The following is a 25,807-nucleotide window of genomic DNA, read 5'->3' as shown; positions in this document are numbered from 1 at the left end:
ACCAAACATCAGGAAGCTGCTGCGTGTGAACCTTTTCACTTTCTGCTCAAATGCCACCTGCCTGGGTTGACTCCGATGCAGGGAATCGCTGTCTGAACTTGCACTTTAAAGGCTTTTTCAGGTGGTGCTGTGCGCCCCGACCATGCTGGCTCCCACCGTGGGTTGGCCGGGTGCCAGCTCAGCCCCAGGGCACCTCGGGGCTGCTGTGATGCTGGGGAGGAAGAGCAGGGTTTTGGCCTCTTGCTCCGCTCGCAGCAGGGCTGGTAGGCAGCTGCACAGGGCGACTGTTGCTCCGACGCTGCACCCAAAGTAGGCGCAGGTACTCATCAAGCCAAAGCCTTAATTTACTCCTCCGTGGGGAACGGGACACAAAACCCCGCGTGTTTTGTGCCCTTTGTTTTCATCCTGTCTAACCTCACCTGGTTGATGGTTGTGTTGAGGGCGGATAGAGGTGAGGGAGGGAGCGTGCTGTCCCCAGCTCGAGTCAGGCTTTGGCAGTGCCACGAGGACAGCTCAGATGACGGGACCTCACTCACCTTGTCTAAACCAAAGACACGGGCAAAAGTGCCCTCGATTTGTTTGGCTGACAGAAAGCCCACGTTGTGATGTTGGTGTCCTTTTCCAGTTTTAACTGAGCCTTGCTAAATGATCACCTAATAAGTTAAAGAGGTAAGTAGCATCTCATAAAATGAAGTAACAATTTGAAGGTTTCCTGGGAATCCTGTTTATAAGGGAAGCAAAACTGTGATGGGATTTAGACTTGTTAAGCCTGAATCCAGCTTGAGACACTAGGACTTCTAGCTGTTGGTAAAGCAAGGTTTTGAGGTTTGGGGTTTTGTCTGATGCAGAGGTACATCACCTGTCTGTGAGTTTCTCATGATGCACAGTTGGGAATGGGAAGTATTTGAAATGTGCCTATCGCATACTTTTTGTTTCTGCATTTTCATCAGTGCTTTCCTGTTAACAGGAACATGCATCTAATTAGAGGGAAAAACTCACATAGCCATTTCCGTCAACATGTTAGTCTTCTTCCAGATAGACCCACAAAGTTCTCCCTTCCCAGCAGAGCACTGTCCTGTTCAGCTGTCACTGGGGTACCATGAGATACTGTTTTCGGAAGCCAGTCTTGCAGAGCAAGCACTTGCAGATTGCCGGTTATTTTTATGTATCTCTTACTGTAAGCCATGTGAGTGACTAGATGAACAAAACACCAATGTAAAGCCTCATAGCTTAGTGTCATGTTCTGTTCTGTTATTTAAATTCCAGCACAATTGTTCCTACTGCATAATCCAGAGTGGTTTTTCCAAATGATTTAACACATGATTTGGGGGTCAGCTTGAAATGATCTCCCTGCAACCAAATGGAAGGAACTGTGAATGCTGTGACATAGCTTACAGGTGTTGAAAAAGGCTTATCTACTGTGTTTGTAATTGAGTTGTACGTAATTTTGCTTTATAATCTGAGTGCAACTAAGCAAGTGCAATTCTGAAGAATAAATGTTGGATATGTAAATATTGGAAGCTCTTTGTCAATAAAAGGGATAAAAAGACTTGAGTAACGCGTGTCTTGCTGCTTGTTTTAGGCTCAGAAAGCATCCTCCGCTATGTGAGGTGGGGAGCTGGAGGTTGCTGCAGCTGCTCCTACATCAAAAAGTCCTGTCTGGATTTTTATTCTTCCAGCCAGCGGCGAGGGATGACGCCAGCATGGATAAGTCTTGGAGCAGCCAGGGTCGGCTCAGGAGGATTCGGGTCCACAGCTGCAGGGCAGTATGCGGGGCTGGGCCGGGGGCTGCGCATCCCGGTCAAGCACCCATGGCCCCGAGGGACAGACGTGTCCCCAGCGGCCACTGGTCCCATGCATGGGGGAGGAGGGAATGGCCAGGAGGGCAGGCTGTACCCCTTCGGCTGGTTCGTGGGAAGGGCTGCCATCACCACCAGAGCCTGGGCTGCTTCCCCTAACCAAGGATGCTCTCCAGGGAGGGCACAATTTGGCTAACAGCACCTCTGTGCCTGCACCTCTCTTTCACAGATGCCCATGGGTCCCAGGGGTCCATCCTCCCCTGCCAAAAATAGCAGCAGAAGCAGCGTGTGGGACCTGCAGCCTCTCCGGGGATGGTGGCTGTGCCCACCTTGCGCAGGGGAGCCCACGGGTTCCTGTCCCGCGGCCACGGGAAGCCCCGCAGCTGCGGCTCCTTCCGCATGCGGGGGGGTGGCGGAGGGAACTGGGGTGCCCATATCTTCCTGCAGGTCCCCAGGAGCCGCAGTCTGCGCTGGGGACCGGAGCATGGTGCTCGCCTTCGCCCTCCGCCTCCTCGGCAGCTCCGCTTTGCTCCTGGCCACTGCAGCTGCGGCTCGAGGTAAGGGAGACCGGCAGGTCTGCGGCTCTGGGGCCTTCGTCCCGTGGCCTTCCTCTTCCTCATCGCTGCTCTTCTCGCTGATCCTTTTGCTTTTCCCTGTGGAGGCAGATAGGAGCCCTGTGCTGGTCCCAGGTGGACCTCGGCATGCCAGATCATGAGCATGAGAGAGCCTCTGAGCTCCTCTGCTAATGAAAAAGACCCTCTGGGATAGCACCGGGGCCACCTTGTGCCTTTCAGCGGGAAAAGGAGTTATAACCTCGCCGTGGGAGGCTATGGGGAGTCTTTCACAACCTGCCCAGCTTCTCGTAACAAGAGGCTTGACCTATGTGTTTAAACTGCTGAAGTAAAGCTGGTTATGGATACAACATCTTACAGCAGTCAGACGAGGAGCTTGTTGTAATTATAGATTGTGTTTGAGCTCTGGCAAGTTGAAACTTGCTGTGATAAACAGAAATGCGTTCGGATGAGGCAGGAGGGTAAAAAGGCAAACAAGACTGTGCTGTTCGGCATGTTCGGTCTGAAAGCCTGCAGGGGACGAAAGCCTGACAGGTAGCCCAAGGTGCCCTCTTGTTTGGGACAGGATAGCCAAAGCCTACAGAAACTCAGCTCCATCACTGCAGTATGGTTTTGTTTACTCCTTCCCGTCTTGTAAGCGTAGGTGCTGCGAGCTGGCTGCCCTGGCAAGGTTTGAGAAGTGTTTTGGTACTGTATGGAGAATACTTCTACCTATATCCTCAATCATGTTAATTATTCACTGGTATCTTGAGAGACCAAAGGCTGACCCTCCTGCCTTAGCTAGCTGCTGTGACCCTTTACTCAGTAACCCAAAGGATATTACCAACGAGAGGTGTTTCTTTTACCTTCTTTCTACATTCCCACATCAAATATTTGCCTAGTGAACAAAAAGCTACTTCCCTGTGGTTTTGGTTCTGAATGTCTGCCTGCCTGCCCGCCTCTCTGCATGCCTGCCTTTCCATCTCTCTCTCCAGCGGTTCAATGCAAATAACCCCCAGGTACCCCTGGAAGCCCACCAGCACATTCATGGGTGGGTGCTGTAAGGGGCAGCAGAGGCTTCGCCCTCACTGGCGCGGGTCCATTCCTGCACCGTCACGGTGGTCCTGTGGGCAGCGTGGTGTGGCAACCTCAGCCCACACTGTGCACCCTCTGCCCAGCTCTCTCGCAAGGCCCCTGGTAGTACAGACCCCTGGACTGCACTCAGGTCGATCCTGGATGGTCCTGTCAATGTTTCCCCGGGTCAGATTGAACCCAGGGGATGTGCTTCCCAGCCCGTGGGTTAGAAGCATGCAAGAAGGCCGTGAAAGGCTTCTTGACCTCACCAGGTGATTGACATGAAATTCTGGACACCCAGTTCTCGCCAGTTGAGGAAGCAGCGGGGTCCCCCAGCAGCGCAGGAGGGAGTCCTGCAGCCCCAGGGGCACCTGCTGCAGCCTCCACCGCTGCGTGGACGCCATCAACACAGCAACCATCGCAGGCAGGAACAGCTTGAGAGCTCTGTAGGTAAACAATGTTTTATTTCTCTCTCTTTTCCAGCTACCCAATGCCGGTTCCCACGTATCCAGCATGGGAAGAGAGTATCCGCTGCTCAGTATATCTACAGGATCGGGGACACCATAAGCTTCGTGTGCAACACAGGGTACACCTTGCAGGGCTCCCGCACAAGCACGTGCCAAGCTGACTTCAGATGGAACCCACCTCTGCCAGTGTGCAAAAAGGGCAAGTGTCCCAGCGTGCGGTGATAGCCATGGGGGAAAGCTCCCTCTTGCATCCTCTCAAATTTGGTGGGAAAGCAAAGCTGGGATGCATCTGTCCTCCTTGCTTCTCTTCTCAAATGAAAGTGCTGCCAGCTTGGCTCTCAGAGAGACAGAAACGGCTCAGAAGAAATGAGTTGGGGTGGGACATGGGGACGGCTGCAGCCTGCCCTGTCTTGAGCTCTGAGAGGGATGGGGTGAAGTTAACCCTGGGGCTGAGCTCCACTGTAGCAGGAGGCTGTAACCGACCCGGCACAATCAGGAGCCGTAGGCCAGCCGCAGGGATGACACTATCTGCTGCTCCTGGGGGATTTCTGTGACTTTGCTTCTGGTCAGGTGTGGGATGTCTTCATCTTCCTCCTGGATCAGGAAGTAATCATAAATTCTTGCTGCTCTTGCAGCTTCCACGTCAATGTGCATCTTCTGCCAAATCCCATGATGTGCCTGTGAGTTCTCCTGATGGGACTCTCGTTATTAGTAATAACTTCCTCTGGCTGCAATGCGATTGTTATCTAGTGCTCTTGTACTTTTTGTTAACTAATACTTTGGAACAAAGACTGAGCAGAATTCCAGATGTTACCCTGATATTACACAAACAGTCCTAGTAGCATGCAAAAGGGCAAACAGCTGACCGACAGGGCAATTTCTTTTCCCTCTCCAGAGGTGACATGTCCTCGGGTACCAAACATTGCTAACGGGCTGCACAGCGGACAGTCCTTGACCAAGTTTTCTGTGGGAGTGACTGTGTACTACAGCTGCAAGGATGGCTACGTGCTGGTGGGGAACGTGTCCATCAACTGCACGGAGACCGGGGTGTGGAGCAGACCCCTGCCCCGCTGTGAAGGTGCGTGGATGCTTCACTGCTTGGTGAGGGGCTGGCAGAAAGGATGCTGCGTACTCTGGTTGTAGGAACAGTGCAGACATGTTTACAGCAGTGAGGAGAAGGGAGGGGGCTGCGTGTGCAGGATCTGGCCCATGCATTGAAGTGTAAAGGATGCTGTCCACGCTCCCTGCAGCAATTGGCTGTGAGATACCCAAGGTGCAGAACGGGAAGGTCCATGGGCTGCAGAGCACCTACAAAGCTGGACAGACTCTGCACTTTGACTGCGACGCCGGTTACGCCGCAGAGGACACCTACGAGACTCAGTGCCAGCCAGGGGGGATCTGGGATCCACCGGTGCTCATCTGTGAGAAGGGTGAGTGCGGGTGCCCACTGCTTCCCCAAGGGTAGCCCTGCCTGGCCGGGTGCTCCTTGCAGGCAGGAACAACGTGTGCAGGCAGAGCCGTTCCTGCGATGGGCTTTAACCCATCAACACAGCATCATGCTGACTCCCTTCCCCTTGCACCCTGTTCTCTTGCTGAGTTAAGACTTTTTGTCTCCCTCTTGCAGTCCAACCATGTCCCATGCCTCCAGAGATCACCAATGGAAATCACAATGGCCAAGGCAAGGCATTTTTTACCATGGGAACATCTGTAACGTACACCTGCGATCCCGGCTACTACCTGGTTGGAAATGCCGTTGTGTTTTGCAAAGCATCAGGGAGATGGAGCCAGCCCATCCCTCGCTGTGAAGGTGCGTCTGTGGTCTGTCCCCTCGGGTGAGAAGCTCCTAGTGTGGCTCTGAGCACAGGGGACACCCTGAGCGTTGTCGCTGGGCCCTTCAGTGAGGGATTCAGTTCCCCTTTAATGAAGTATACAGTTTTATAATATGTATAGCACAAGCTTACATCTGTGAATTTTGAGCTAGGTATTTCTATAACTGTGGCTGCATGTGCCATACCTCTCGTGCTGGGGCTGGATGCTGGTGACCCCACAATGTATGTCTAGGAGCTGGTACATCACTTCATGTGAGACCAAGCGCAAAGGGGTGTCTGGAGCCAGCACCCTCCTCCCGCTGCTCCAGCAGCAGCCCGGCTGCACCATGCCCATGGCGAGCCAGCCAGTGATGGTGCTGGGGACCAGGCATGGGCATGGGGTGCGACACAGCTCTTGTGGGGAGACCAGCTGGATTTTTATGGATCAATTCAACCTTCTTTGTCAAGAAAAGTCAGAGGAGAGACAGGGGACCCAAAGGCTGGCTGTCAGGACAGATCCGGCAGTACCTGGGGTGCAAGCCCTCTGCCCTCCTTTGCTTTCTCCCATGTCTGACATGCAGGAGGTTTGAGTTGAGCTGTCTCTTGGGCATTGCCTCTCCCAGACACTCTCATGGCCTTTTCCCCTCCCTCTCCAGAGGTGACATGTCCTCAGCCACCCAACATTGCTAACGGGCTGCACAGCGGACAGTCCTTGACCAAGTTTTCTGTGGGAGTGACCGTGTACTACAGCTGCAAGGATGGCTACGCGCTGGTGGGGAACATGTCCATCAACTGCACGGAGACCGGGGTGTGGAGCAGACCCCTGCCCCGCTGTGAAGGTGCGTGGATGCTTCACTGCTTGGTGAGGGGCTGGCAGAAAGGATGCTGCGTACTCTGGTTGTAGGAACAGTGCAGACATGTTTACAGCAGTGAGGAGAAGGGAGGGGGCTGCGTGTGCAGGATCTGGCCCATGCATTGAAGTGTAAAGGATGCTGTCCACGCTCCCTGCAGCAATTGGCTGTGAGATACCCAAGGTGCAGAACGGGAAGGTCCATGGGCTGCAGAGCACCTACAAAGCTGGACAGACTCTGCACTTTGACTGCGACGCCGGTTACGCCGCAGAGGACACCTACGAGACTCAGTGCCAGCCAGGGGGGATCTGGGATCCACCGGTGCTCATCTGTGAGAAGGGTGAGTGCGGGTGCCCACTGCTTCCCCAAGGGTAGCCCTGCCTGGCCGGGTGCTCCTTGCAGGCAGGAACAGCGTGTGCAGGCAGAGCCGTTCCTGCGATGGGCTTTAACCCATCAACACAGCATCATGCTGACTCCCTTCCCCTTGCACCCTGTTCTCTTGCTGAGTTAAGACTTTTTGTCTCCCTCTTGCAGTCCAACCATGTCCCATGCCTCCAGAAGTCCGCAATGGAAATCACAACGGCCAGGGCAAAGCATTTTTTACCATGGGAACATCTGTAACGTACACCTGCAATCCCAGCTACTACCTGGTTGGAAATGCCGTTGTGTTTTGCAAAGCATCAGGGAGATGGAGCCAGCCCATCCCTCGCTGTGAAGGTGCGTCTGTGGTCTGTCCCCTCGGGTGAGAAGCTCCTAGTGTGGCTCTGAGCACAGGGGACACCCTGACGGTTGCAACCAGATCCTCAGAGAAGACTAATCCCATGTAAAGGGTTGCATGGTATAAATTAATTTCAAGCCCTTCTATTGTGAAGGTGGGGCTGGGGAGGTTTATGTAGATGTTATGTTGATTTTGTTGTTGCAATATTAACAGGCTGTGGGGTTTTTGTTTTGTTTTGTTCCGACTCCTTTTGCACATCACTTCTGTACATCATCATTTCCAGTGACTGTCTGCGTAAATCCAGATATAGACAATGGATGGCAAGTTGGTGGTCAAGGACTTATCTCCGCACCTGGACAAATGGTGACATTTCAGTGTCACACTGGTTACAGCCTGCAAGGCAGTCCTAAAATCTTCTGCCAGGAGGATGGCAGCTGGCACCCTCCTGTTCCCGTCTGCAATAGACTGTACCATTACCAGGAGTTCTCAAAGAGGCCTGGATTTCCAGGTAAATCATGACATAGCTGCCTTGGGGTACACTACTATTTTACGTCCCCTAACCCCGTTAAAAAAATGTGGTTAAACCCTGTGGCAGAAGATTTATCTATGTCCTGGGAATAAGAACCTGGTCTTCTGGAATCCTTTGGTAAAACATGTTGTGTTTGTTTAATAATGGCTATATTAATCAAAATAAACAAATTTGCAAGGCAAACCAAACACCCTTCCTCGTAACAGTGTTCTTCCTGTGCTTGCACCTGGCATGCCTGTCCTGCCTGATTCTCATGCTTGTTTTCTTTCTCAATAGGTGGTTGTGGTGCTCCTACAAGGTTACACTTTGCTGAGCTAAACGAGGAGCATAAAAATGAGATTGATTTTTCTGTTGGGAAGACTGTGCAATACACTTGCCGACCTGGATACACTAAACACCCAGGAATGTCACCTACTATTACATGCCTTGAGAGCGGAGTGTGGTCAGAAGCACTAGAGTTCTGTAAAAGTGAATAGCTCCTTGATTTGGTGTCTGTTGTTCAAGAAGGAATAAGTACTAGGTTCTGTCCATGCTGCAAAAACCTTAGTGTTATTCTGGTATTCAAATAGTATGTGACTAGTAAAGCCATGTAACTTTATGCTATTCAAAACCCGTTTGGGGATAAGTGGAAATGTGGACAGGTTACTGGAGTCATAGTTGTATCTGTTGTACCATGGTATAGACAGACAGAAGCCTAAAATGAGGGTTTTTTTCTCCCCCAGGGAAAAAATGCAGTCATCCTGGCGTACCTGTGAATGGGAAAATTATTTTCCTAACAGATCTCCTGTTTGGATCAACAGTGCTCTACAGCTGTGAAGAAGGGTAAGTCCTGGTTTTGGCCACTGCTTAAAAGAGCAAGGAGAGATGTATTAGGTAAGTCTCCCTTTTTTCTCCTATTCATTCATTCTCAATAAATGGATTCTATATGATATAGAAGCCACTGTATAGAGTTCTGTACCTATATAACACATAAGGTGTTCACTATCTTATGTATACATGTATATACTAGAAAACTGGTCAGGCAGAGCTAGGAAGGGAACTTCTCCTTCAGGGCCACAGCCTTGCTGTCAGCAGGGCTGATCACACCATCCAGAGTGCTTAGGAGGAGGTAATAACTCCAACTGAAATGACTTGGGATGAATGTTCAATCCTTTTAACACCAGGCACAGGTTAATTGGACAACCCAGCAGACGATGTGAGATCTCTGGTGGACATGTTGCATGGAGTGGTGACATTCCCACTTGTCAGCGTAAGTAGCTTACAGATCTGGGGGTTTGCGTGGATTCGGTAAATATTTTCCGGCAGAGACTGCTGAATTTTTCCAATCAAAGTTTTCACAGGGAATTTCTGTGCTCTCTGGGCATGAAAAAATATCAGAAAGTTTTGATGTCATAAGAAAATGTTCTGGGAAAAGGTGTAAGACCTCAATGCTTATGGATTATAGGAAGCAATGTCTCAGCCGGAGCTTTTTCAGCAGTACTTAGGTATCCTGTCTCTGACTAACATCACAAGCCCATCACAAGAGATGAAGGGAAAATATTATCTTCATCTTAAGGGTTGTTACTGTTAGATGCAGAGAGACCAAGGTTCAACCGCAAGGAGAGGCAGAGCGCTGTGGGAGGCTCAGAAGGGGAATCCCAAAGTCCCAAACCGTGGGCTCTCTCTTTCACTCCGAGCACAGATAACTGGTGTGTACATGAAGAGCTGCTGGGCTGCACCTCAGCAGTTACACCCAGGTGTTTGCTGATTAAGTAGTGTTGCTGATTAGGTGACAGTCTCATAGGAAGAAAGAAACATACTGGTACATTCTGAGATTTTAAAGCATTTTACAGCTTCTCCAGGTACATATTAACCTAAGGTGACATACAGATTGCTGCCTGTGCATGCTTTTGCACTCTGTGCAGCTGAAAAAACAGGATTGTACACAGGCAATGCAAAATAAATATTTGCTCTTTTATTTTATTTCTTAAACAGTAGAAAAGATAAAGCATGTAGGTGTTTCCTCCATAGAGGTTTGTCTTACTGGTTTGCTTTCTAACTGTCATAGAAATTGCTGGCCAGGGAGATAGGATCCAGTTGCCTACAAGGCCTCACCTAGAAGATCACTTCATTGCAGTTACTCCCTCTCTAGGACAAGTGTTTATGCCCCACAGACTGAGGGATTTCAAGTCCTTTGGTGCTGCTGTTGAATTTAGAAGCCTTGTTCTGCGCCTCTGCAGGTATCCCTTGTAAGCCGCCTCCGGACATTCCCAATGGGAAGCACACGGGCAGGCTGCTGGATGAATTCTACTTTGGCACATCTGTAACATACACCTGCAACCGCGGGTACCCGCTCCATGGAGAGCCCTCCATCTACTGCACCACCCGGGATGGGAAGAACGGCGAGTGGAGCGGGCCCCCCCCACAGTGCGGAGGTAGGCTTGTGTGTGCACGTGTAAATACTCGAGTGCAATCCTCCCGGCCCTACTGCTTCATGTTCGGAAAGACTAGGAAACCTCCAGGCAATTGCACTTCTTGCCCAAGTGCCTGCTAGGGGGAGGATTTGCAAGGGGGGGATTTGCAGCTGAGGCCAGGCAGAGGGGAGGAGGCTGATGGACCACACGCTGCCTCCAGCATCCCTGGCCTCACCTTTCAGCTTGGGTATCTCCCTCAATGTTTGACATTGCTGGATGCAGGCAGTACATCTTCTACGGGAAAATTATTTTGAGACTTGTGTCTTAAAAGGAATCGCAACCCTAAGTGGCTTTGCGGCTGCACAGCTCTGCACTCTGCGTAAGGGCCTGTTTTGAGGACCTGCACTTCTTTTCCAGAGGCAAGATGTCCTGTCCCGCAGGTCCAGAATGGGAGAATAGTGTCTCCTAGGACTGCCTACACACACAAGGACACCATTGCCTTTGAGTGTGAACCAGGCTATGTTCTACACGGCCACAGAATGGTACAATGCCAGCTAAATAACACCTGGGAGCCACCCGTGCCAGTCTGCGAGCAGGGCAAGTGTTCAAACAGCACTCTGAATGTTAACCTTCCCCCTGCTCTCCCATATCTGCTTTTTCTTGACTCTTTAACAACTGGGCTGGCTTATCTTTCTTGGTAGCTGGCTGCAATGCACCTACCAGTCTGGCGTTTGCTGAGCTGAAGAAGCCGTACAGCAACCAGACCGTCTTTCCTGTGGGGAGCACGGTGGAATATGTGTGCCAGCCTGGGTATGCCCAGCACCTGGGGATGTCGCCAGCCATCACGTGCCTTAGGAATCGGACATGGTCTGGGGCGCTGGAGTTTTGTAAAAGTACGTCCTGCAAGTGCTGAAACACCTATAGTGTCAGGCTTGGCTGGATTTTCACATTTTTCTAGCTTTCTGGATTTCTGTACTTTATGCAGACTGCTCTCTGTGTTAGCAACCCTGGCTGGGATGTCAGTGAGCAGCTGAGGGCTAACGGTGGCTGGCATCCCCTTCTAGGGAAACAATGTGCTAACCCAGGGGATCCGGAGAACGGCAGAGCTGTTGTCCTGACGGACCTCCTCTTTGGATCCAAAGTTAATTACACTTGTGACAAAGGGTGAGTCTTGCAACTAGCTGAATTCAGCTGCCAAGTGAGAGTGAAGCAGATTTTTCAGCTTTACATGAAGGAATGTAGTTCCCACATCAGAAGTCTTGGCTGACATTTACAAGGGTTGTAAAGAAATCTCAGCTTTCTTAATGTAAATTAATAAATTAATTAATAAATGTGCTGTGACTCCAGGTACAAGTTGATTGGAGGCTCTCAGCGAACATGTGAGGTCTCTGGCACACGTGTCTCGTGGAGTGGAGATGCTCCTGTCTGCCAGCGTAAGTAGGCCACAACAAAAGGTCCTCGCAGATAGCTTGCAAGAGAAAGTAGTGCATCTTTCAAGACAAAGATTTTATTGCAAAAGATTTCTCAAGTCACTGTATGCATATATTTGTCATTTATCTTTTCTTTTTTTGTTTGTTTTTGATGCTTCTGAAAATGTTTCCAAAGGTCTTTTATTTATCCTGGTCCAAACTGGGAAAACCATTAATATTTTAAACTCCCTGTTACTGGGGTAAGTATTTCTCACTAGTCATGTGTAGAAATGGTGTGGCCAGTCTCTCGCTGCGTATGTCACCAATCGTTATGGAAACGGAGGTAGGAATTGTCCCACCACCTCCAGACATGGGCAGCAAGGAAATGACTCACAGGAGGGCACAGGTTATCCTTCCCACATGTGATTTTTTCCATACAAGGTTTGTCTCTGGATAATTCATTGCATCCAGAGAGCATCACCGCTGAGATGGGTTCAGTCCCCGTTGGTTCCTTTCCTGGGCAGCGTGTGTGTCCTGCAGACCCCAGGTGCTGCTGCAGCACTGATGCTAAAAGCCACCTTGTACATGCCTGCAGGTATCGCCTGCGATCCGCCGCCGGACATCCCTCACGGGAGACACAGCGGGCAATTGATGGACACCTTCTCCTACGCGGATGTGGTCACCTACACTTGCGACGCTGGTCACATGCTGGCCGGAGAGCCCTCCATCTTCTGCACCACAGTGGACGGGGAGCACGGCGTGTGGAGCGGGCCACCACCGCAGTGCGGAGGTAGGGCTCGTCCATCCCCGCTGGGGAGATTTGGTTGTGAGTAGCAGAAGGAATGACCGTGGCTGCGGTGGGGGCTGCACCCACTGATAGGAAGACAGCTAACAAGACAGATATGTATTCAAAGGTGTTAATGGAATTAATTGTCTTCCTCCTTTTGTTTTTGAAGGTTGGATTTTTAAAGTTTTTCTTCTTGCCCTGTCCATTTTTCTTATCTGCCTTTCCGTCTCCTTCCAGAGGTGAAGTGTCCTCCCCCTCCAGCCATTGCCAATGGAAAGCACAGCGGCCAGCCCTCGGACACCCACCTTCCAGGCATGGCTGTGCAGTACACCTGCTGGGATGGCTACTCCCTCATCGGGAACGCCTCCATTAGCTGTACCGCTGCGGGAACGTGGAGCCGGCCCCGGCCCCGATGTGAAGGTGTGTTTGTGTTGGCTTCTTCTACCTTTCCCCAGGCCCTTTCTTCCTTCTTGGCTCTCAGTCTAATCGCTGCAGACCAAATCTCCAGTGAGAGGCAGAAACCAAAGGTCCCACGGGCAGGAGGAGCTCCATCTGCCTCTGTGGATTTCCCTTTCTGTCCCCCAGTAAGGACAGACTCTCAGGAGCGGTTGAATAATGGTATTTTGTCTAAGAATAAGAGTCAGTAATGTTGACATACTCATGAGACTGATGGCAAGGTTCAGCAGCAGGTACTGCCCCTGGTCAGTGTCCCTCCACACCCAGGGTGGGCTTCATGTCCCCAGCGGTGCCTTGTGCTCTTCACTTCCAGCAACCGGCTGCAAAAGACCAGAAATCGAGAATGGAAGAACGACTGGGCTGGAGACCGTGTACAGACTCGCAGACACCATTGTCTTCGAATGCAATTTTGGTTACGCCTTGAAGGGGTCTCAAGAGTCTCAGTGCCAGTTTGGGGGCACGTGGGACCCTCCTGTCCCCATCTGTGAAAAGAGTAAGTGTAATTGAGGCGGTGGTGGTAGCTGATTTCTTCTGAACCACTGTATGACTGCACCTGGCAGGGTGCAACTCCCTCACATGGGAGTAAAGGGGCCACTCTCCAGGACTGGGAAGGAAAAACATGCACATATCTGTCCTCCTGACTTCATAATCCCCATTCAGACCCCTATTATGTAGGGCTTTCATCTCTTTAAATGAATCCACAAAGAGACAGCGAGCCAGGCTAGTGTCTGATCTTGTTCACAACCACGGAAAGGCTAGAGCAAGCTGTTAGGGCTACAGATGGAAACTAACCGCTGTAAATGCCTAAATAGTGAGAAATGATCATTCTTGATGTCAATAAGCTTGAAAAACATGAAGGCTGGAAGATAAGTGAGGGTAGGATGGAAACATACTTCAAAGAGTGACAGCCCTAGCTATTTGGGAAAAGTTTATGGGAAAGAAAGAAGTTAAAAGGCAGCCTTACCCTACAGTGGGTGTTTGTGGTACCACCTCTTCAACACTTACGACTTTTTCCCCTCCTTGTAGTGCTACAGTGTCCCTCCCCTCCAAATATTAAAAATGGCCAGTATGAGAACATGGATGTAAAAGTGTTCATCCCTGGAGTATCAGTGAAGTACTACTGTGACCTGGGCTACGTCCTAACTGGGAAAACAACAGTTTCTTGTTTGACATCTGGAACCTGGAGCCTCCCTTACCCCCGGTGTGAAGGTGAGCTGTGAATGCTGTTACCCATACTGAAAAGGGAGACCATCGTGGTTGCACAGCCTTCCCTGAATTTTGGCCTCACAAAACCAAAGGGGGAACCCCTAGCTCTGGCAGCCGCTTCCCCAGCCCATGCTCTGCTGCTTTTCGCTTCCAGTGATCACCTGCATAAGCCCCAACATCCCAAATGGAGAAGTGGCTGAAGGACGGAGCGCTGCGTACCGTCCCGGGGCCAACATCACCTTCCAGTGCCACCCGGGCTACATGCTGTGGGGCAGCCATGAAGCCAAGTGCCAGCCCGATGGCCGCTGGGTGCCTGCTGTCCCCACCTGCGAGCCAGGTGAGTGGGGTACATCAGGGATTTAGAAGGAGGATGCTTAGGGCCAGCCTCGTGCTGGAGGGGCCCTGAGCTTGTGCTCTCTGCCTCGCTTGCGTCGCTTCAGGTGTGACAGTCTTTTGGTGTATTACATGTGCTAAACCACTAAAATGCCTTTCTCTGCTCCTGCCCTGTTAGTGCTGCCGTGTCCTCCACCTCCCGTCATTGCCCACGCCACACATGGCGCGGAGCTCGGGGCAAACTTCACCAGCGGCATGTCCGTGAGCTACAGCTGCCAGCCCGGCTTCTCCCTCCTCGGAGACCCCTCTGTCTTCTGCACGGCCTCGGGGAACTGGAGCCTCCCATACCCACGCTGCGCAGGTGGGGGTCCCCATGCACCCATGGCTGGCTGAGCATCTGTCCCATGCTCGGCTGATGCTGGAGCAGGCAAACCTGCCAGCCCACAGAACTGGTGTGTGGGGAGGGGGCGACTGCACGTCCAGTGACGCCCAGGGGTCCAAGCGTGCTTCCAGCACATGCAGGACGCTGCTGTGCTCATTTTGGTGGCATTGGGAATAACCTGGTAGCATTGCTAAAGCCCGTGGTTTCCTGCAAGGAGACAGTCTTGGGTGTTCTAATTTCTGAAATTGCAGATTCCTGCACTTTACAGCCCAAAGATGACACGCTGTGTGGTGGCAGCGCTGCAGTGTAGGATGTGCAGAGTGTGGAAACACCAGACTGGCTAAACTGTTTTTTTGAAGGCATTGTTTTAGTTTGGGGATTGTCTTTTAAGAGCATATAAATTAGGTGCATGTGTCCTTACATACTAAGTAAGTGCTAATTTATGTAGACAAATGTCAGACTACATAGAAGAGGTATCAATACCTTGGGGTTTGTAACAGTGCCTATCAAAGCCCTTGTTTCTCTTTAGCTGCATTTCACAGCCAGGATGTATTTCTAGTGTGCGTTTTGTTTCTTGGCAGCTGGCTGTGGGACACCAACAATATTATCGTTTGCTGAGCTAAACAAGGAGTATAAAAATCAGACTGCGTTTCCTGTTGGGAAGACTGTGAAATACACTTGTCAGCCTGGATACATGAAACATCCACAGATATCACCAACTATTACGTGTCTTGAAAATCAAACGTGGTCTGAAGCCCAGGAGTTTTGCAAACGTACGTTTTGCAGATGCTTCTAGTTTGTTTAAACTGCAAGTGTGATGACTGAAGCCTTGTAATTTCTCCTTTTCAACTCCCTCCTCTGGGGTGTTTGGGCAGACTCCTAGAGTTAGTGTCCCTTTTCCTATGGCATTGAGTGAAAGAAGCTTAAAATCAGGTTGTCTTCTGCCCAGGGAGAAGGTGTGATCATCCAGGAGAACCAGAGAACGGCAGAGTTATCGTTACAACAGACCTCTTCTTCGGGTCAACAGTGAATTACACCTGCAATGAAGGGTGAGTCCTAGCCAAGCTCCTTCGCCTTACCGAGACGAAGTCAGCAACGCTTCTGCTCTCCCTGCAACTCACAGGCAATGCGTGTCTTCCCACAAGAGACCAGTGCTTGCAGCTCTGAGCTCAGAGCACCCTAGTGTTGCCTGCACAAGGCGGTGCTGGAAGAGAAACTGGAATTCTCAGGTGCTGAGAGAAAACACAAATGATCCAAATGATCAGGGGAAACCTCAGAATCCTTTGGGTGGTTTAAAACAGTTTTGGCACTAAATCAATTCTGGTCTTCACAATGGTCTGTTTTTAGTCCACATGGCAACAGAAATTGGAGAAGGGGATTTATTTGTAAATTTTTAAACGCCAATTAGAGGGCATGACCGCCTGAGTCTGGTTGTGTGGAGCGTATGAGGGGGAAACGGGGGTTCATTTTGGAAGCTTTGGCTTAAATCAGACGTCATTACAGTGGACTTTTCTAGAGGAGAGAAGGAAGAGGAGAGGGCATGGCAGCTCCCTGAGCACCCCAGGGGTGTACTGCCTGTGCTGACTGAGGGGACCTGAGGGGGAGGTTCCCCATATGAGCTAAGGTTCACAGCTTGAAAATGGCAGTATTAGATCACAACTAAGGCAATACTTGGTGGCTATGAAAGATGCGATCTCCAAAGACAGTCCTGTAGTGACAAGAGTGACTTTGTTTGACCCCAGGCACAGGCTAGTTGGAGCATCCCAGCGGCAATGTGTGATTTCAAGCTCTGGGCCGCGGGTGAGGTGGAGTGGTGATGTTCCCGTCTGTCAGAGTAAGTATGTTGTGGCAGGAGCCGAACAGCCTGATAAGAAACCAAACACAGCACAAGAAGATTGAGATTGGCGCTTTCCTTGGGAAAGATCTTCCAAGGCAAAGACAGAGAGCATCACCACTGAGATGGGTTTATCCCTGTCAGTTCCCTTCCTGGGCAGCGTGTGTGTCCTGCAGACCCTGGGTGCTGCTGCAGCGCTGATGCTAAAAGCCACCTCATACGCACCCACAGGTATCATCTGCGATCCACCACCAGACATCCCTCACGGGAGACACAGCGGGCAATTGATGGACACCTTCTCCTACGCGGATGTGGTCACCTACACCTGTGACGCCGGTCACCCGCTGGCTGGAGAGCCCTCCATCTTCTGCACCACGGTGGACGGGGAGCACGGCGTGTGGAGCGGGCCACCGCCGCAGTGCGGAGGTAGGGCTCGTCCATCCCCGCCAGCGAGGCTGCGGGCAGGGCAGGGTGCACACAGTGTCGTGCTGTGGAGCATTGGCTGTTCACAAGACAGGAGGGACCGGGGCACGACAGTGCCCTCATCGCCCCTGCTGCAAGAGGCCTTTGGCACTTGCTGGGGATGAGCGCACAGAAGTAAATGCTCCTAAGTCCAGAGGGTTGACGTATCTGGATGGACCGTGGCAGTGAGCAGCAGCTGAGGGATACCTGTCTGATACTTCCCCACCTCTTACAGGCTGGCAGCTCTCAGCCGCAATGTTCCTTTGTACCATGTCACTCATTTTTCCATATTCCTCTTCCTTCTCACTAGTGACATGAGTTTGGTTTTGCCCTCTTCCCCCAGTGTCGCAGTGCTCTCACCCTCCAGCCATTGCCAATGGAAAGCACAGTGGCCAAGCCACGGCAGTTTTCATCAGCGGCATGTCTGTGAGCTACACCTGTGATCCTGGCTACGTTCTTGTTGGAGAGGCACAGCTTAATTGTACTTCTTCTGGAGCTTGGAGCGTCCCTGCCCCTTGGTGTGAAGGTGCTTCGCTTGCATTTTTCACTTGTGGATATGCCAGTGATACAAAGGGATTATGGGAGAAAAGAAGGGGAGAAAGTGAAAATCCATACTTGTACTTAGAGAGACTCAGTTCTCTAGGGCTAGGTGGGAAAACAGATAACCCAAAAGCCCATCCTGTTCTCAGTGAAGATTTCCTTCCCTGCAGGGCGGCTGTGTCCCTCCCCATCGGCGACTGAACATGGCCAGCACGATGGCAAGGATGTGAAAATGTTCGTCCCTGGAAAGTCTGTAAATTACAGCTGTGACCCCGGCTATTCTCTTATTGGAAAAACAACTCTATACTGTACAGTCAATGGAACCTGGAGCTTCCCTTACCCCCGGTGTGAAGGTGAGCTGTGAATGCTGTTACCCATACTGAAAAGGGAGACCATCGTGGTTGCACAGCCTTCCCTGAATTTTGGCCTCACAAAACCAAAGGGGGAACCCCTAGCTCTGGCAGCCGCTTCCCCAGCCCATGCTCTGCTGCTTTTCGCTTCCAGTGATCACCTGCATAAGCCCCAACATCCCAAATGGAGAAGTGGCTGAAGGACGGAGCGCTGCGTACCGTCCCGGGGCCAACATCACCTTCCAGTGCCACCCGGGCTACATGCTGTGGGGCAGCCATGAAGCCAAGTGCCAGCCCAATGGCCGCTGGGTGCCTGCTGTCCCCACCTGCGAGCCAGGTGAGTGGGGCACATCAGGGATTTAGAAGGAGGATGCTTAGGGCCAGCCTCGTGCTGGAGGGGCCCTGAGCTTGTGCTCTCTGCCTCGCTTGCGTCGCTTCAGGTGTGACAGTCTTTTGGTGTATTACATGTGCTAAACCACTAAAATGCCTTTCTCTGCTCCTGCCCTGTTAGTGCTGCCGTGTCCTCCACCTCCCGTCATTGCCCACGCCACGCATGGCGCGGAGCTCGGGGCAAACTTCACCAGCGGCATGTCCGTGAGCTACAGCTGCCAGCCCGGCTTCTCCCTCCTCGGAGACCCCTCTGTCTTCTGCACAGCCTCGGGGAACTGGAGCCTCCCATACCCACGCTGCGCAGGTGGGGGTCCCCATGCACCCATGGCTGGCTGAGCATCTGTCCCATGCTCGGCTGATGCTGGAGCAGGCAAACCTGCCAGCCCACAGAACTGGTGTGTGGGGAGGGGGCGACTGCACGTCCAGTGACGCCCAGGGGTCCAAGCGTGCTTCCAGCACATGCAGGACGCTGCTGTGCTCATATTGGTGGCTTTGTGCATGCATATTCCTGCATATTAGTCTGTCCTTGCCCTTTTTTCATTTTCTTTTGTCCTCTCTCTTTAGTGCTGCAATGTCCTTCACCTCCAAATATCGAGAAAGGAAATCACAACAGCCAGGACTTGGAAGTTTTCACTACTGGCATGGTCGTAAATTACAGCTGTGACCCTGGCTACAGGCTCCTTGGAGAGGCATCGATTCAGTGCACTGACTCTGGAAACTGGAGCCTCCCTCCTCCTCGCTGTGCAGGTACACTGTGGTTCCAAGATGGGAGTTATGGATAGTCTGGGGATTTCTGCCATTGAAAGCCTGTAGGACTCATCCTTTCCCTTAGTCCTTCCACGATTTTGAATCCTTCAGACCTTCCCCTTTGTTTTCAGTTTTGCATGTAGCCTTTTATCATTTTGCTTGTAAGCTTTTATCTATGCATACTCAATATACATTTTAAAACAACTTTGTGTAGTCAATATCCCTATTTCTCCCTGTGTTTTCTTTCCTGATAGGTGGCTGTGGTGCACCTCCAAACTTAACCTTCGCTAAGCTAACTGAGGAATACAAAAATCTGACAGAGTTTCCTCTTGGAGACACTGTGCGATACACCTGCCAGCTGGGATACATGAGACACCCTGGAGTACCCCCAACTCTGACATGCCTCAAAAACCACACGTGGTCTGAAGCGCTAGAGTTCTGTAAAAGTGAATAGCTCAATCAGTTTGATGTTGGTTGTTGAAAATTGTCTAAGCTACATTTGTGGGTTTCTTAAAGCAATTCTTTAAAAAATGATTCATACATGGCTTCACTAGTCACATAGTTTGTGCAGCTATTGGCCTTTTAAAAATTCACATCTTTATTGGTGCCTAAATGTGGACAGATCCTTAAGATACCTTCTCATAGTGCCTTACAAAACTGCAAGAGAGGAGTTTAAACTCAGCCTTGTTCTTTCCCAGGGAAGCAATGTAAATACCCAGAAACACCAAAGAATGGCAGAGTTGTTGTTCTGACAGATCTCCTTTTTGGGTCAACTGTGAGACACACATGTGAAGAAGGGTAAGTTCCATGCTGCCTTTGCTGACTCCATTTCTGAGCTCGGTGTTGGGCAACTTACAGTAAAGGCTCAGAGCCCACTCTTCTGTGCGGGCCATTCTCCCACAGCAAGCCAGAATTTGCCTTTTGGTTCCAGTTATGCCATAGTTGCTTGCTCAGGAAAGGAAGTGTCTCTCATTTTCCCCTTCCTGTGCTCAGTAGATTACTTTGCAAACTTGAGTTTCAGTCTGCCTTCTCAGATGGCCACCCAGCAGGAGCTGAGAGTGCAAGCAAGCATGTGCTGCAAGGAGGCTCCAGCAGTTTGGAAATCACTTGGGTCTGAGTCCCGATTTAGCACCTGACCAATCTAATCCACAGTACTTTGGGATCATTGCTGTTCCTCTTGGAGCTGGGAAGAAGGAACTTGGTGTCCTTCATTCCCATGTGTCAAACTAACAGAAACACCTCGGTGACCAGCCAGAATCGGGAGGCTGCAGAAGAAAACCTCTGGGGGTAGTGTCAGGCTGGGAGTGCAAAATCCAAGCTGAATGACTTGGTATCAATTGATATTTCTTTCTGTGCAACTCCAGGCACCGGCTGGTTGGACATTCTCATAGGCGATGTGAGATTTTTGGACCAGATGTTGCATGGAGTGGTGTTCTTCCCATCTGTCAGAGTAAGTAGGTCACAACCAGATCTGGCCCAGAATTGCCAAACTAAATCCTTAAAATTAAAAAGTCACATGTCTTAAAATAACTAGGACCTTTTTAAGCATAATATTCCTCTAGGATTCTTTTGTTTTGCTTGCTTGTTTTGTTTCTTCTAAAAATCTTCCAGATGCTAGCTTTTGATCTTTCATAGTTACGTAGACTGGAGAGTTGTGAGATGCCTGCAGGGATTTGTTCCTTTTGTTTCACAAACATAAATTATAAATTAAGGAAGAAATGTGTCTTGCAGTAGAAGAGTGGGATATTGAGTAAAATTGAACGGGGATCTTCCAAATACTGTACGTTTATCCAAATCACAAGGCTGTTTTGCAGGGTCTGACCATTGCAATTAGTCTTTCCTTCAGATGAAATTGCTTTGGAAGGCTTGAGCTTGGTATAGTAAAGCAGTCATGAGAATGGCTAACAGCACTTATGGATTTCTACACCATTTAATATATTTATTGGAATGTATTTGCATTATTCTGTTTATAGACACAAAACTATTTTTATACATACAGTAATGTGGTAACCCTAGGGTACCAAAAGAAATTAAAAAGCCCTCAGTTCTTGGAATTATTCTTCTGTGATTCTCCAAGTACTACCTGTGAAGCTCCTCTGAGCAGTGGCACATTAAGGATGGACTTTATATGTGCATTAATTACAGCACATATATGGCTCCCTCTTTGAGATGATGAATTTATTTTTCAGAGGTGGTATGTCCAGTCCCACAGATCCAGAATGGGGGAGTATCTGTTCTTAAATATCGCTACACATACAAAGATACTGTAAGCTTTAAGTGCCATAGAGGTTTCACCTTGCGAGGCCATCGCACAGCCCAGTGCCAAGCTGATAAAACATGGGATCCACCTGTACCAGTCTGTGAGCAGGGTAAGTGTCAGTACTCTGACTTGATAGCATTGCAGATTCCTTCCTGACTGCTCCTACCCACTCACTGAAGCCAAAGGTGGCTTTATTTTTCCTGTTTGCTCCAACAACTTTAAGGAAAAATCAGAAATTGTTCCTTTTATTTACACCTCTTGTCTCACACAGGGGATGAGCCAGATTTTGGGTAATGCTGTAAATATAAGCACGATTTGCACTTTTCTCACCCTGCTTGTTGCAATCCATAATTCACATGCTCTTCATTTCCTGAAAGTGAGAAATTTGGTAGTTTCATAGCAGGACACTGACTATCAGAGAGGAGTGAAATTTTTGCTGGAAATATAAAGGCAGGATGATGGAAAATGAAGGTAAATCTGTGCCTTGTACTTGCTCAACCAAATATGTATTTTAACCTCTTAATGCTGCATCTAGATGGAGTGGCAGAACACTATCATCATCCTGATACCACAACAAAGCCAGGTAGGTCTATTATAAGAGGCAAGATTTACTAAACACTAAGTTCTCCTCCCAACCTGTCTTGCTTTTTGCAGGCAAGAGGGGTAATTGCACTTTTTTACTCTCTTGTTATCACCTTTTTTACAATTGAACATCACTTTCTCACCCTCTCCCTATCCTCTTTCAGTAGTGAAGTGTCTGCCTCCTCCAAGCATTGCTAACGGGGAACACAGCAGTCATTTCTCAGACACTTTTGATGTAGGAGCACTTGTGCACTACCGCTGCAAACATGGCTTCTCCCTCATTGGCAATAAGACTGTTCGTTGTACAACATATGGAGTCTGGAGCCATCCCCTTCCTCGGTGTGAAGGTGTGTTTATGCTCTTTTCACTGAATCTTCTCAACTTTCTAAATGCATTAAACACATAGTGACATTTGCCTAAGGACTTGCTGAATGAAACAAGCTGTTGCTTCAAAAAACTCCACCACTAAAGAAAGAATGAGGTCTCTCTGAACTCTGTGGTCTCTATCCCACACAAGTTTCACAGTCTAAAGGTTCTTTACAGCCTCACTGTCCACAGTTGGCTGTGTGAGCCCAAGAGTTGGGAATGGAAAAGTGATCAGGTTGGAGTCCCTGTATAGGCCTGGAGACATCATTACAATGGAATGCAACACTGCTGTTGTCCCAAAAGACAATCCCAGTGCCAGCTTGGGGGGCACGTGGGATCCTCCACACCTCAGCTGTGAAAGAGGAAACCATGTGTTATCTGTCCTTGGATGGCTATCCTTTTCGACCTTATCACTCTTGGTCGTGTGTTTAACATGTTTAGGAGGTGAGACAAATCCAGAGTCTAGTGTTCAGATCTGAAGATCCATCTATCCTCTTTTCTCCCATTCTTATTGCTGCAGTATCTGGTGCCTCAGTTTCTCAGTATGAACACGTTAAAAATGAGCTTAGGCCAGCTTTGCCAGCCATAAGGAACCTGTATGGCTGTTGTAATAATACGGTCTTACAAGTGTGGAATTCCCATTATATATATATGAACTAATCACACTTCTTATCTGATAAACCAGGAAAGATGATGCTGGGTAGTGTTCTTTTGTGTAAGAAGAAATGTGTGTGGTGCCGTATACTTTATAGGTGATTTGGGGTGAACTGAGTGCAGAGGGCTGGACAGGGCTGGCTCTGTGCGTTGGATTCAATGCTGTGGGTGTAAGCGTACAGCCATCCACAGGTGCTCAAAAGTTTCCCCTCTTGCCTGTATGAGCTCTGTTTTGATCTGCACTTCTTTTTAGTGCTGTACTGCTCCAAGCCTGCAGAGATCGCCCACGGGTCTCTCAGTAGCCCAGCAAAAGTGTTTTTCACTCCTGGAACATCTGTAAGCTACATCTGTGAGCCCGGTTTCTCTCGCATTGGGACAGCATCCATTTATTGCACACAATCTGGAGCCTGGAGCCATCCTCCTCCGGTCTGTCAAGGTGTGTTTTGGTTGCAGAGAGCTAAGAAGAAAGGACATTTAACATGACTTGCCTTAGGGAAAGGTTTGTATAAGGACTAAATCCGAGTCCTTTACTACAGAATGTGTGATAAGAACAAGATCAAGTTTATACTCATTTCCAAAGCCTGATGGAGTTACAGGGTTACAAAATCAGTTGTTGAGTCTAGGTGAAGAAATTAAAGGGGAACAATCAAGGCTACAAAGGTATGGTGCCTTAGCTACTCTCTGGCAGTCCATCAGGATCCTCATGTCAACACTGTTTGTGTCTCCCTGACTTTCCAGCTGTGAAGTGTCTCCATCCTCCAAACATCACCAATGGGAAGCTCAAAGGCAACATCTCTGACACTTTTTCCTATGGAGCATCTGTGTCCTACAGCTGCAATCCCGGTTATTCACTCGTTGGGAATGCTTTCATCAACTGCACGGTGTCAGGAACCTGGAGCCAGCCTCATCCTCAGTGCAAAGGTGTGTTTGTGCTTAGTTTGCTCATGTTTTTTGGAATTCACCAAGTGTGGTGGTGGCAGAACCAGAACTGGGCTGAGGAGATGTGCAGCCATGCTGATATACACATTTTACTTTGGGAAAAAATTAAATGTTCAGAGAGATACATGGGCCAAAATTTAAGCAGTAAAATCTTCTGCAGTGAACACTGAATTCCATCCCATTATTTTGCTTGGGAACCACTTTTATATCATAGCTAGACAGTGTTGATCTGTTGATTATGAATTTATCTACTCTGTGTCATCCCTGGGAAGAGTATGATATTGTTGTAAAGAAGCAGGACAGGAACCTCATGCTAAAAATCAGAAGGATATGAGCACAATGGAGGCAATTCTGAAAGGCAGTCTTAATTCTCGCATGTTTTCCATCTCTGGTCTTGTTGCTATGAATGAGTTGCATACCAACTTTCCTCCATTAAAAGCTTTTTACTTTTAGTAGAAGAAGAGAAACTTTTTCCCTTCCCTTTTCTTCTCTTTTTGTGTCTCTCACTCCCCAGTTATCCCTAAAAGGAAACAAAGGAAGTGATTACATCAGAAAAGTTGCCTCTGATGTAGGGTTTGTAGATTACATATGAGCTTGCCTATTCCGTTCTCGGAAAATGCCTCTACACCTGTGACTTGGCACTTCTGTGTCACTCACTGTGAAGGTCAGTCATCAGGCAAACTTGCCTAATGGCAATTTCATGAATGTCACAAGATTCCTAATGTGGGTGTTCCTGCATGGAAAACTGGACATTCACCAGAATAAATTCATTACCCACACAAGGTGCTTCCTTGGTGGTGTTGCACCCACCTCAGTGACTCAAGAATTGAAAAGCGCTTGGATAACAATGAGAGGAAATAATGTACCAAGTGCTTATGTAAATAAGTCAGAGGCTACTTAAAGGAAGCAGTGTCACAGAAAAATTCTCCCTGCCATTCGACATTCTCGTGGTTTTGAAGTGTCCTTAGTAACTATTACGTGTGAAAATAAAAATAAATATTAAAAGAACAGACATGAGACAAAGGCAAAAAGTTACACATTGATGTTACCCCTTTGGTCTCCACTGAGAACCTTCTCCTCCAGAATTCTTGGGCTTGGACTGTCAAAGGTGATTAGACATGTAAATTGAAGCAACTAACTCACTTCGTTGAAATCAGTGGTATAAATAGCTTAGATGGCTGGACTAATTAATAAATTAACTACTGATAAATAATATGGCTGGTGACATCTTTTAAGGGCAAGGGACTTCTACAGACTAGAAGAGGGTTATAGGCAGTTGGCTTTAAAGCTCCCACTGCATTCTTCCCTGCATTCTTCACCTTTCTTCTCCAAATGTTTTAGTAGCCCAGTATCAGAAAAATCTCTTTCTCTGGCAGACTTCTCCCAAGGTACCCCTACCACACATAGTTTTCCATCTGCTGTATCAGTGTGGAGTAGCTGATCTGCACAGATTTCCACACGTGGGAGTAAGACACCCACATTCTTCTGCAGCCACAAAGAAAGCAATTACCCTGTGGAATAAGAATTAATTCCTGATTTCATTCAGAAAGAATTCAAGAACCATATCTTAAATAACCCACAGTTGTATTTCTTGTATTTTATGTTCCCTCTCATTAAATGTCCTTTTTTTGTTACTTCTAATTTCAGAGATCAGATGTGTATTCCCAGAAGTTCAGGGTGTTAAGAAAGCCATAAAAGGAAATACTTATCGCTCTGGGACTAACATCACTCTTGAATGTGAAAGTGGTTACACTTTGGAAGGCATCAGTCAGATTCAGTGCCAAGAGGACTTCAGCTGGGACCCCCCTGTACCAGCCTGTAAACTGAGTGAGTGAAATGTGAACGAAGGAAAGATCAAACAGAAACATGCAAATGCATTTTAAAACATGCAAATGTCTTTCTGTATATATAACAAAAGTG

At 49.1% G+C, this 25,807-nt stretch overlaps 1 protein-coding gene across 1 annotated transcript in view; it reads left to right on the top strand.

The window, feature by feature from the left end:
* CR1 (complement C3b/C4b receptor 1 (Knops blood group)) overlaps window positions 1-25,807 on the top strand; it is a 75,659-nt gene that overhangs the window by 47,935 nt on the left and 1,917 nt on the right. The window contains 39 exon segments of the mRNA XM_069771840.1: window positions 1,183-1,186; window positions 1,583-1,907; window positions 2,247-2,356; window positions 3,908-4,096; window positions 4,787-4,969; window positions 5,142-5,321; window positions 5,516-5,698; window positions 6,356-6,538; window positions 6,711-6,890; window positions 7,085-7,267; window positions 7,552-7,776; window positions 8,074-8,265; window positions 8,520-8,619; window positions 8,961-9,046; window positions 10,017-10,211; window positions 10,608-10,787; window positions 10,892-11,083; window positions 11,255-11,354; window positions 11,538-11,623; window positions 12,195-12,389; window positions 12,624-12,806; window positions 13,869-14,051; window positions 14,203-14,385; window positions 14,560-14,742; window positions 15,345-15,536; window positions 15,713-15,812; window positions 16,506-16,597; window positions 16,829-17,023; window positions 17,770-17,952; window positions 18,904-19,086; window positions 19,341-19,532; window positions 19,785-19,884; window positions 20,451-20,536; window positions 21,276-21,455; window positions 22,093-22,275; window positions 22,487-22,652; window positions 23,197-23,384; window positions 23,687-23,869; window positions 25,535-25,714. Coding sequence (XP_069627941.1) covers window positions 1,183-1,186; window positions 1,583-1,907; window positions 2,247-2,356; window positions 3,908-4,096; window positions 4,787-4,969; window positions 5,142-5,321; window positions 5,516-5,698; window positions 6,356-6,538; window positions 6,711-6,890; window positions 7,085-7,267; window positions 7,552-7,776; window positions 8,074-8,265; window positions 8,520-8,619; window positions 8,961-9,046; window positions 10,017-10,211; window positions 10,608-10,787; window positions 10,892-11,083; window positions 11,255-11,354; window positions 11,538-11,623; window positions 12,195-12,389; window positions 12,624-12,806; window positions 13,869-14,051; window positions 14,203-14,385; window positions 14,560-14,742; window positions 15,345-15,536; window positions 15,713-15,812; window positions 16,506-16,597; window positions 16,829-17,023; window positions 17,770-17,952; window positions 18,904-19,086; window positions 19,341-19,532; window positions 19,785-19,884; window positions 20,451-20,536; window positions 21,276-21,455; window positions 22,093-22,275; window positions 22,487-22,652; window positions 23,197-23,384; window positions 23,687-23,869; window positions 25,535-25,714 — 6,406 coding nt within the window.

This window comes from Haliaeetus albicilla, chromosome 26 (assembly GCF_947461875.1).
Source record: "Haliaeetus albicilla chromosome 26, bHalAlb1.1, whole genome shotgun sequence".
NCBI classification, from domain to species: domain Eukaryota; kingdom Metazoa; phylum Chordata; class Aves; order Accipitriformes; family Accipitridae; genus Haliaeetus; species Haliaeetus albicilla.
This window is presented reverse-complemented; position numbering and strand designations above follow the sequence as displayed.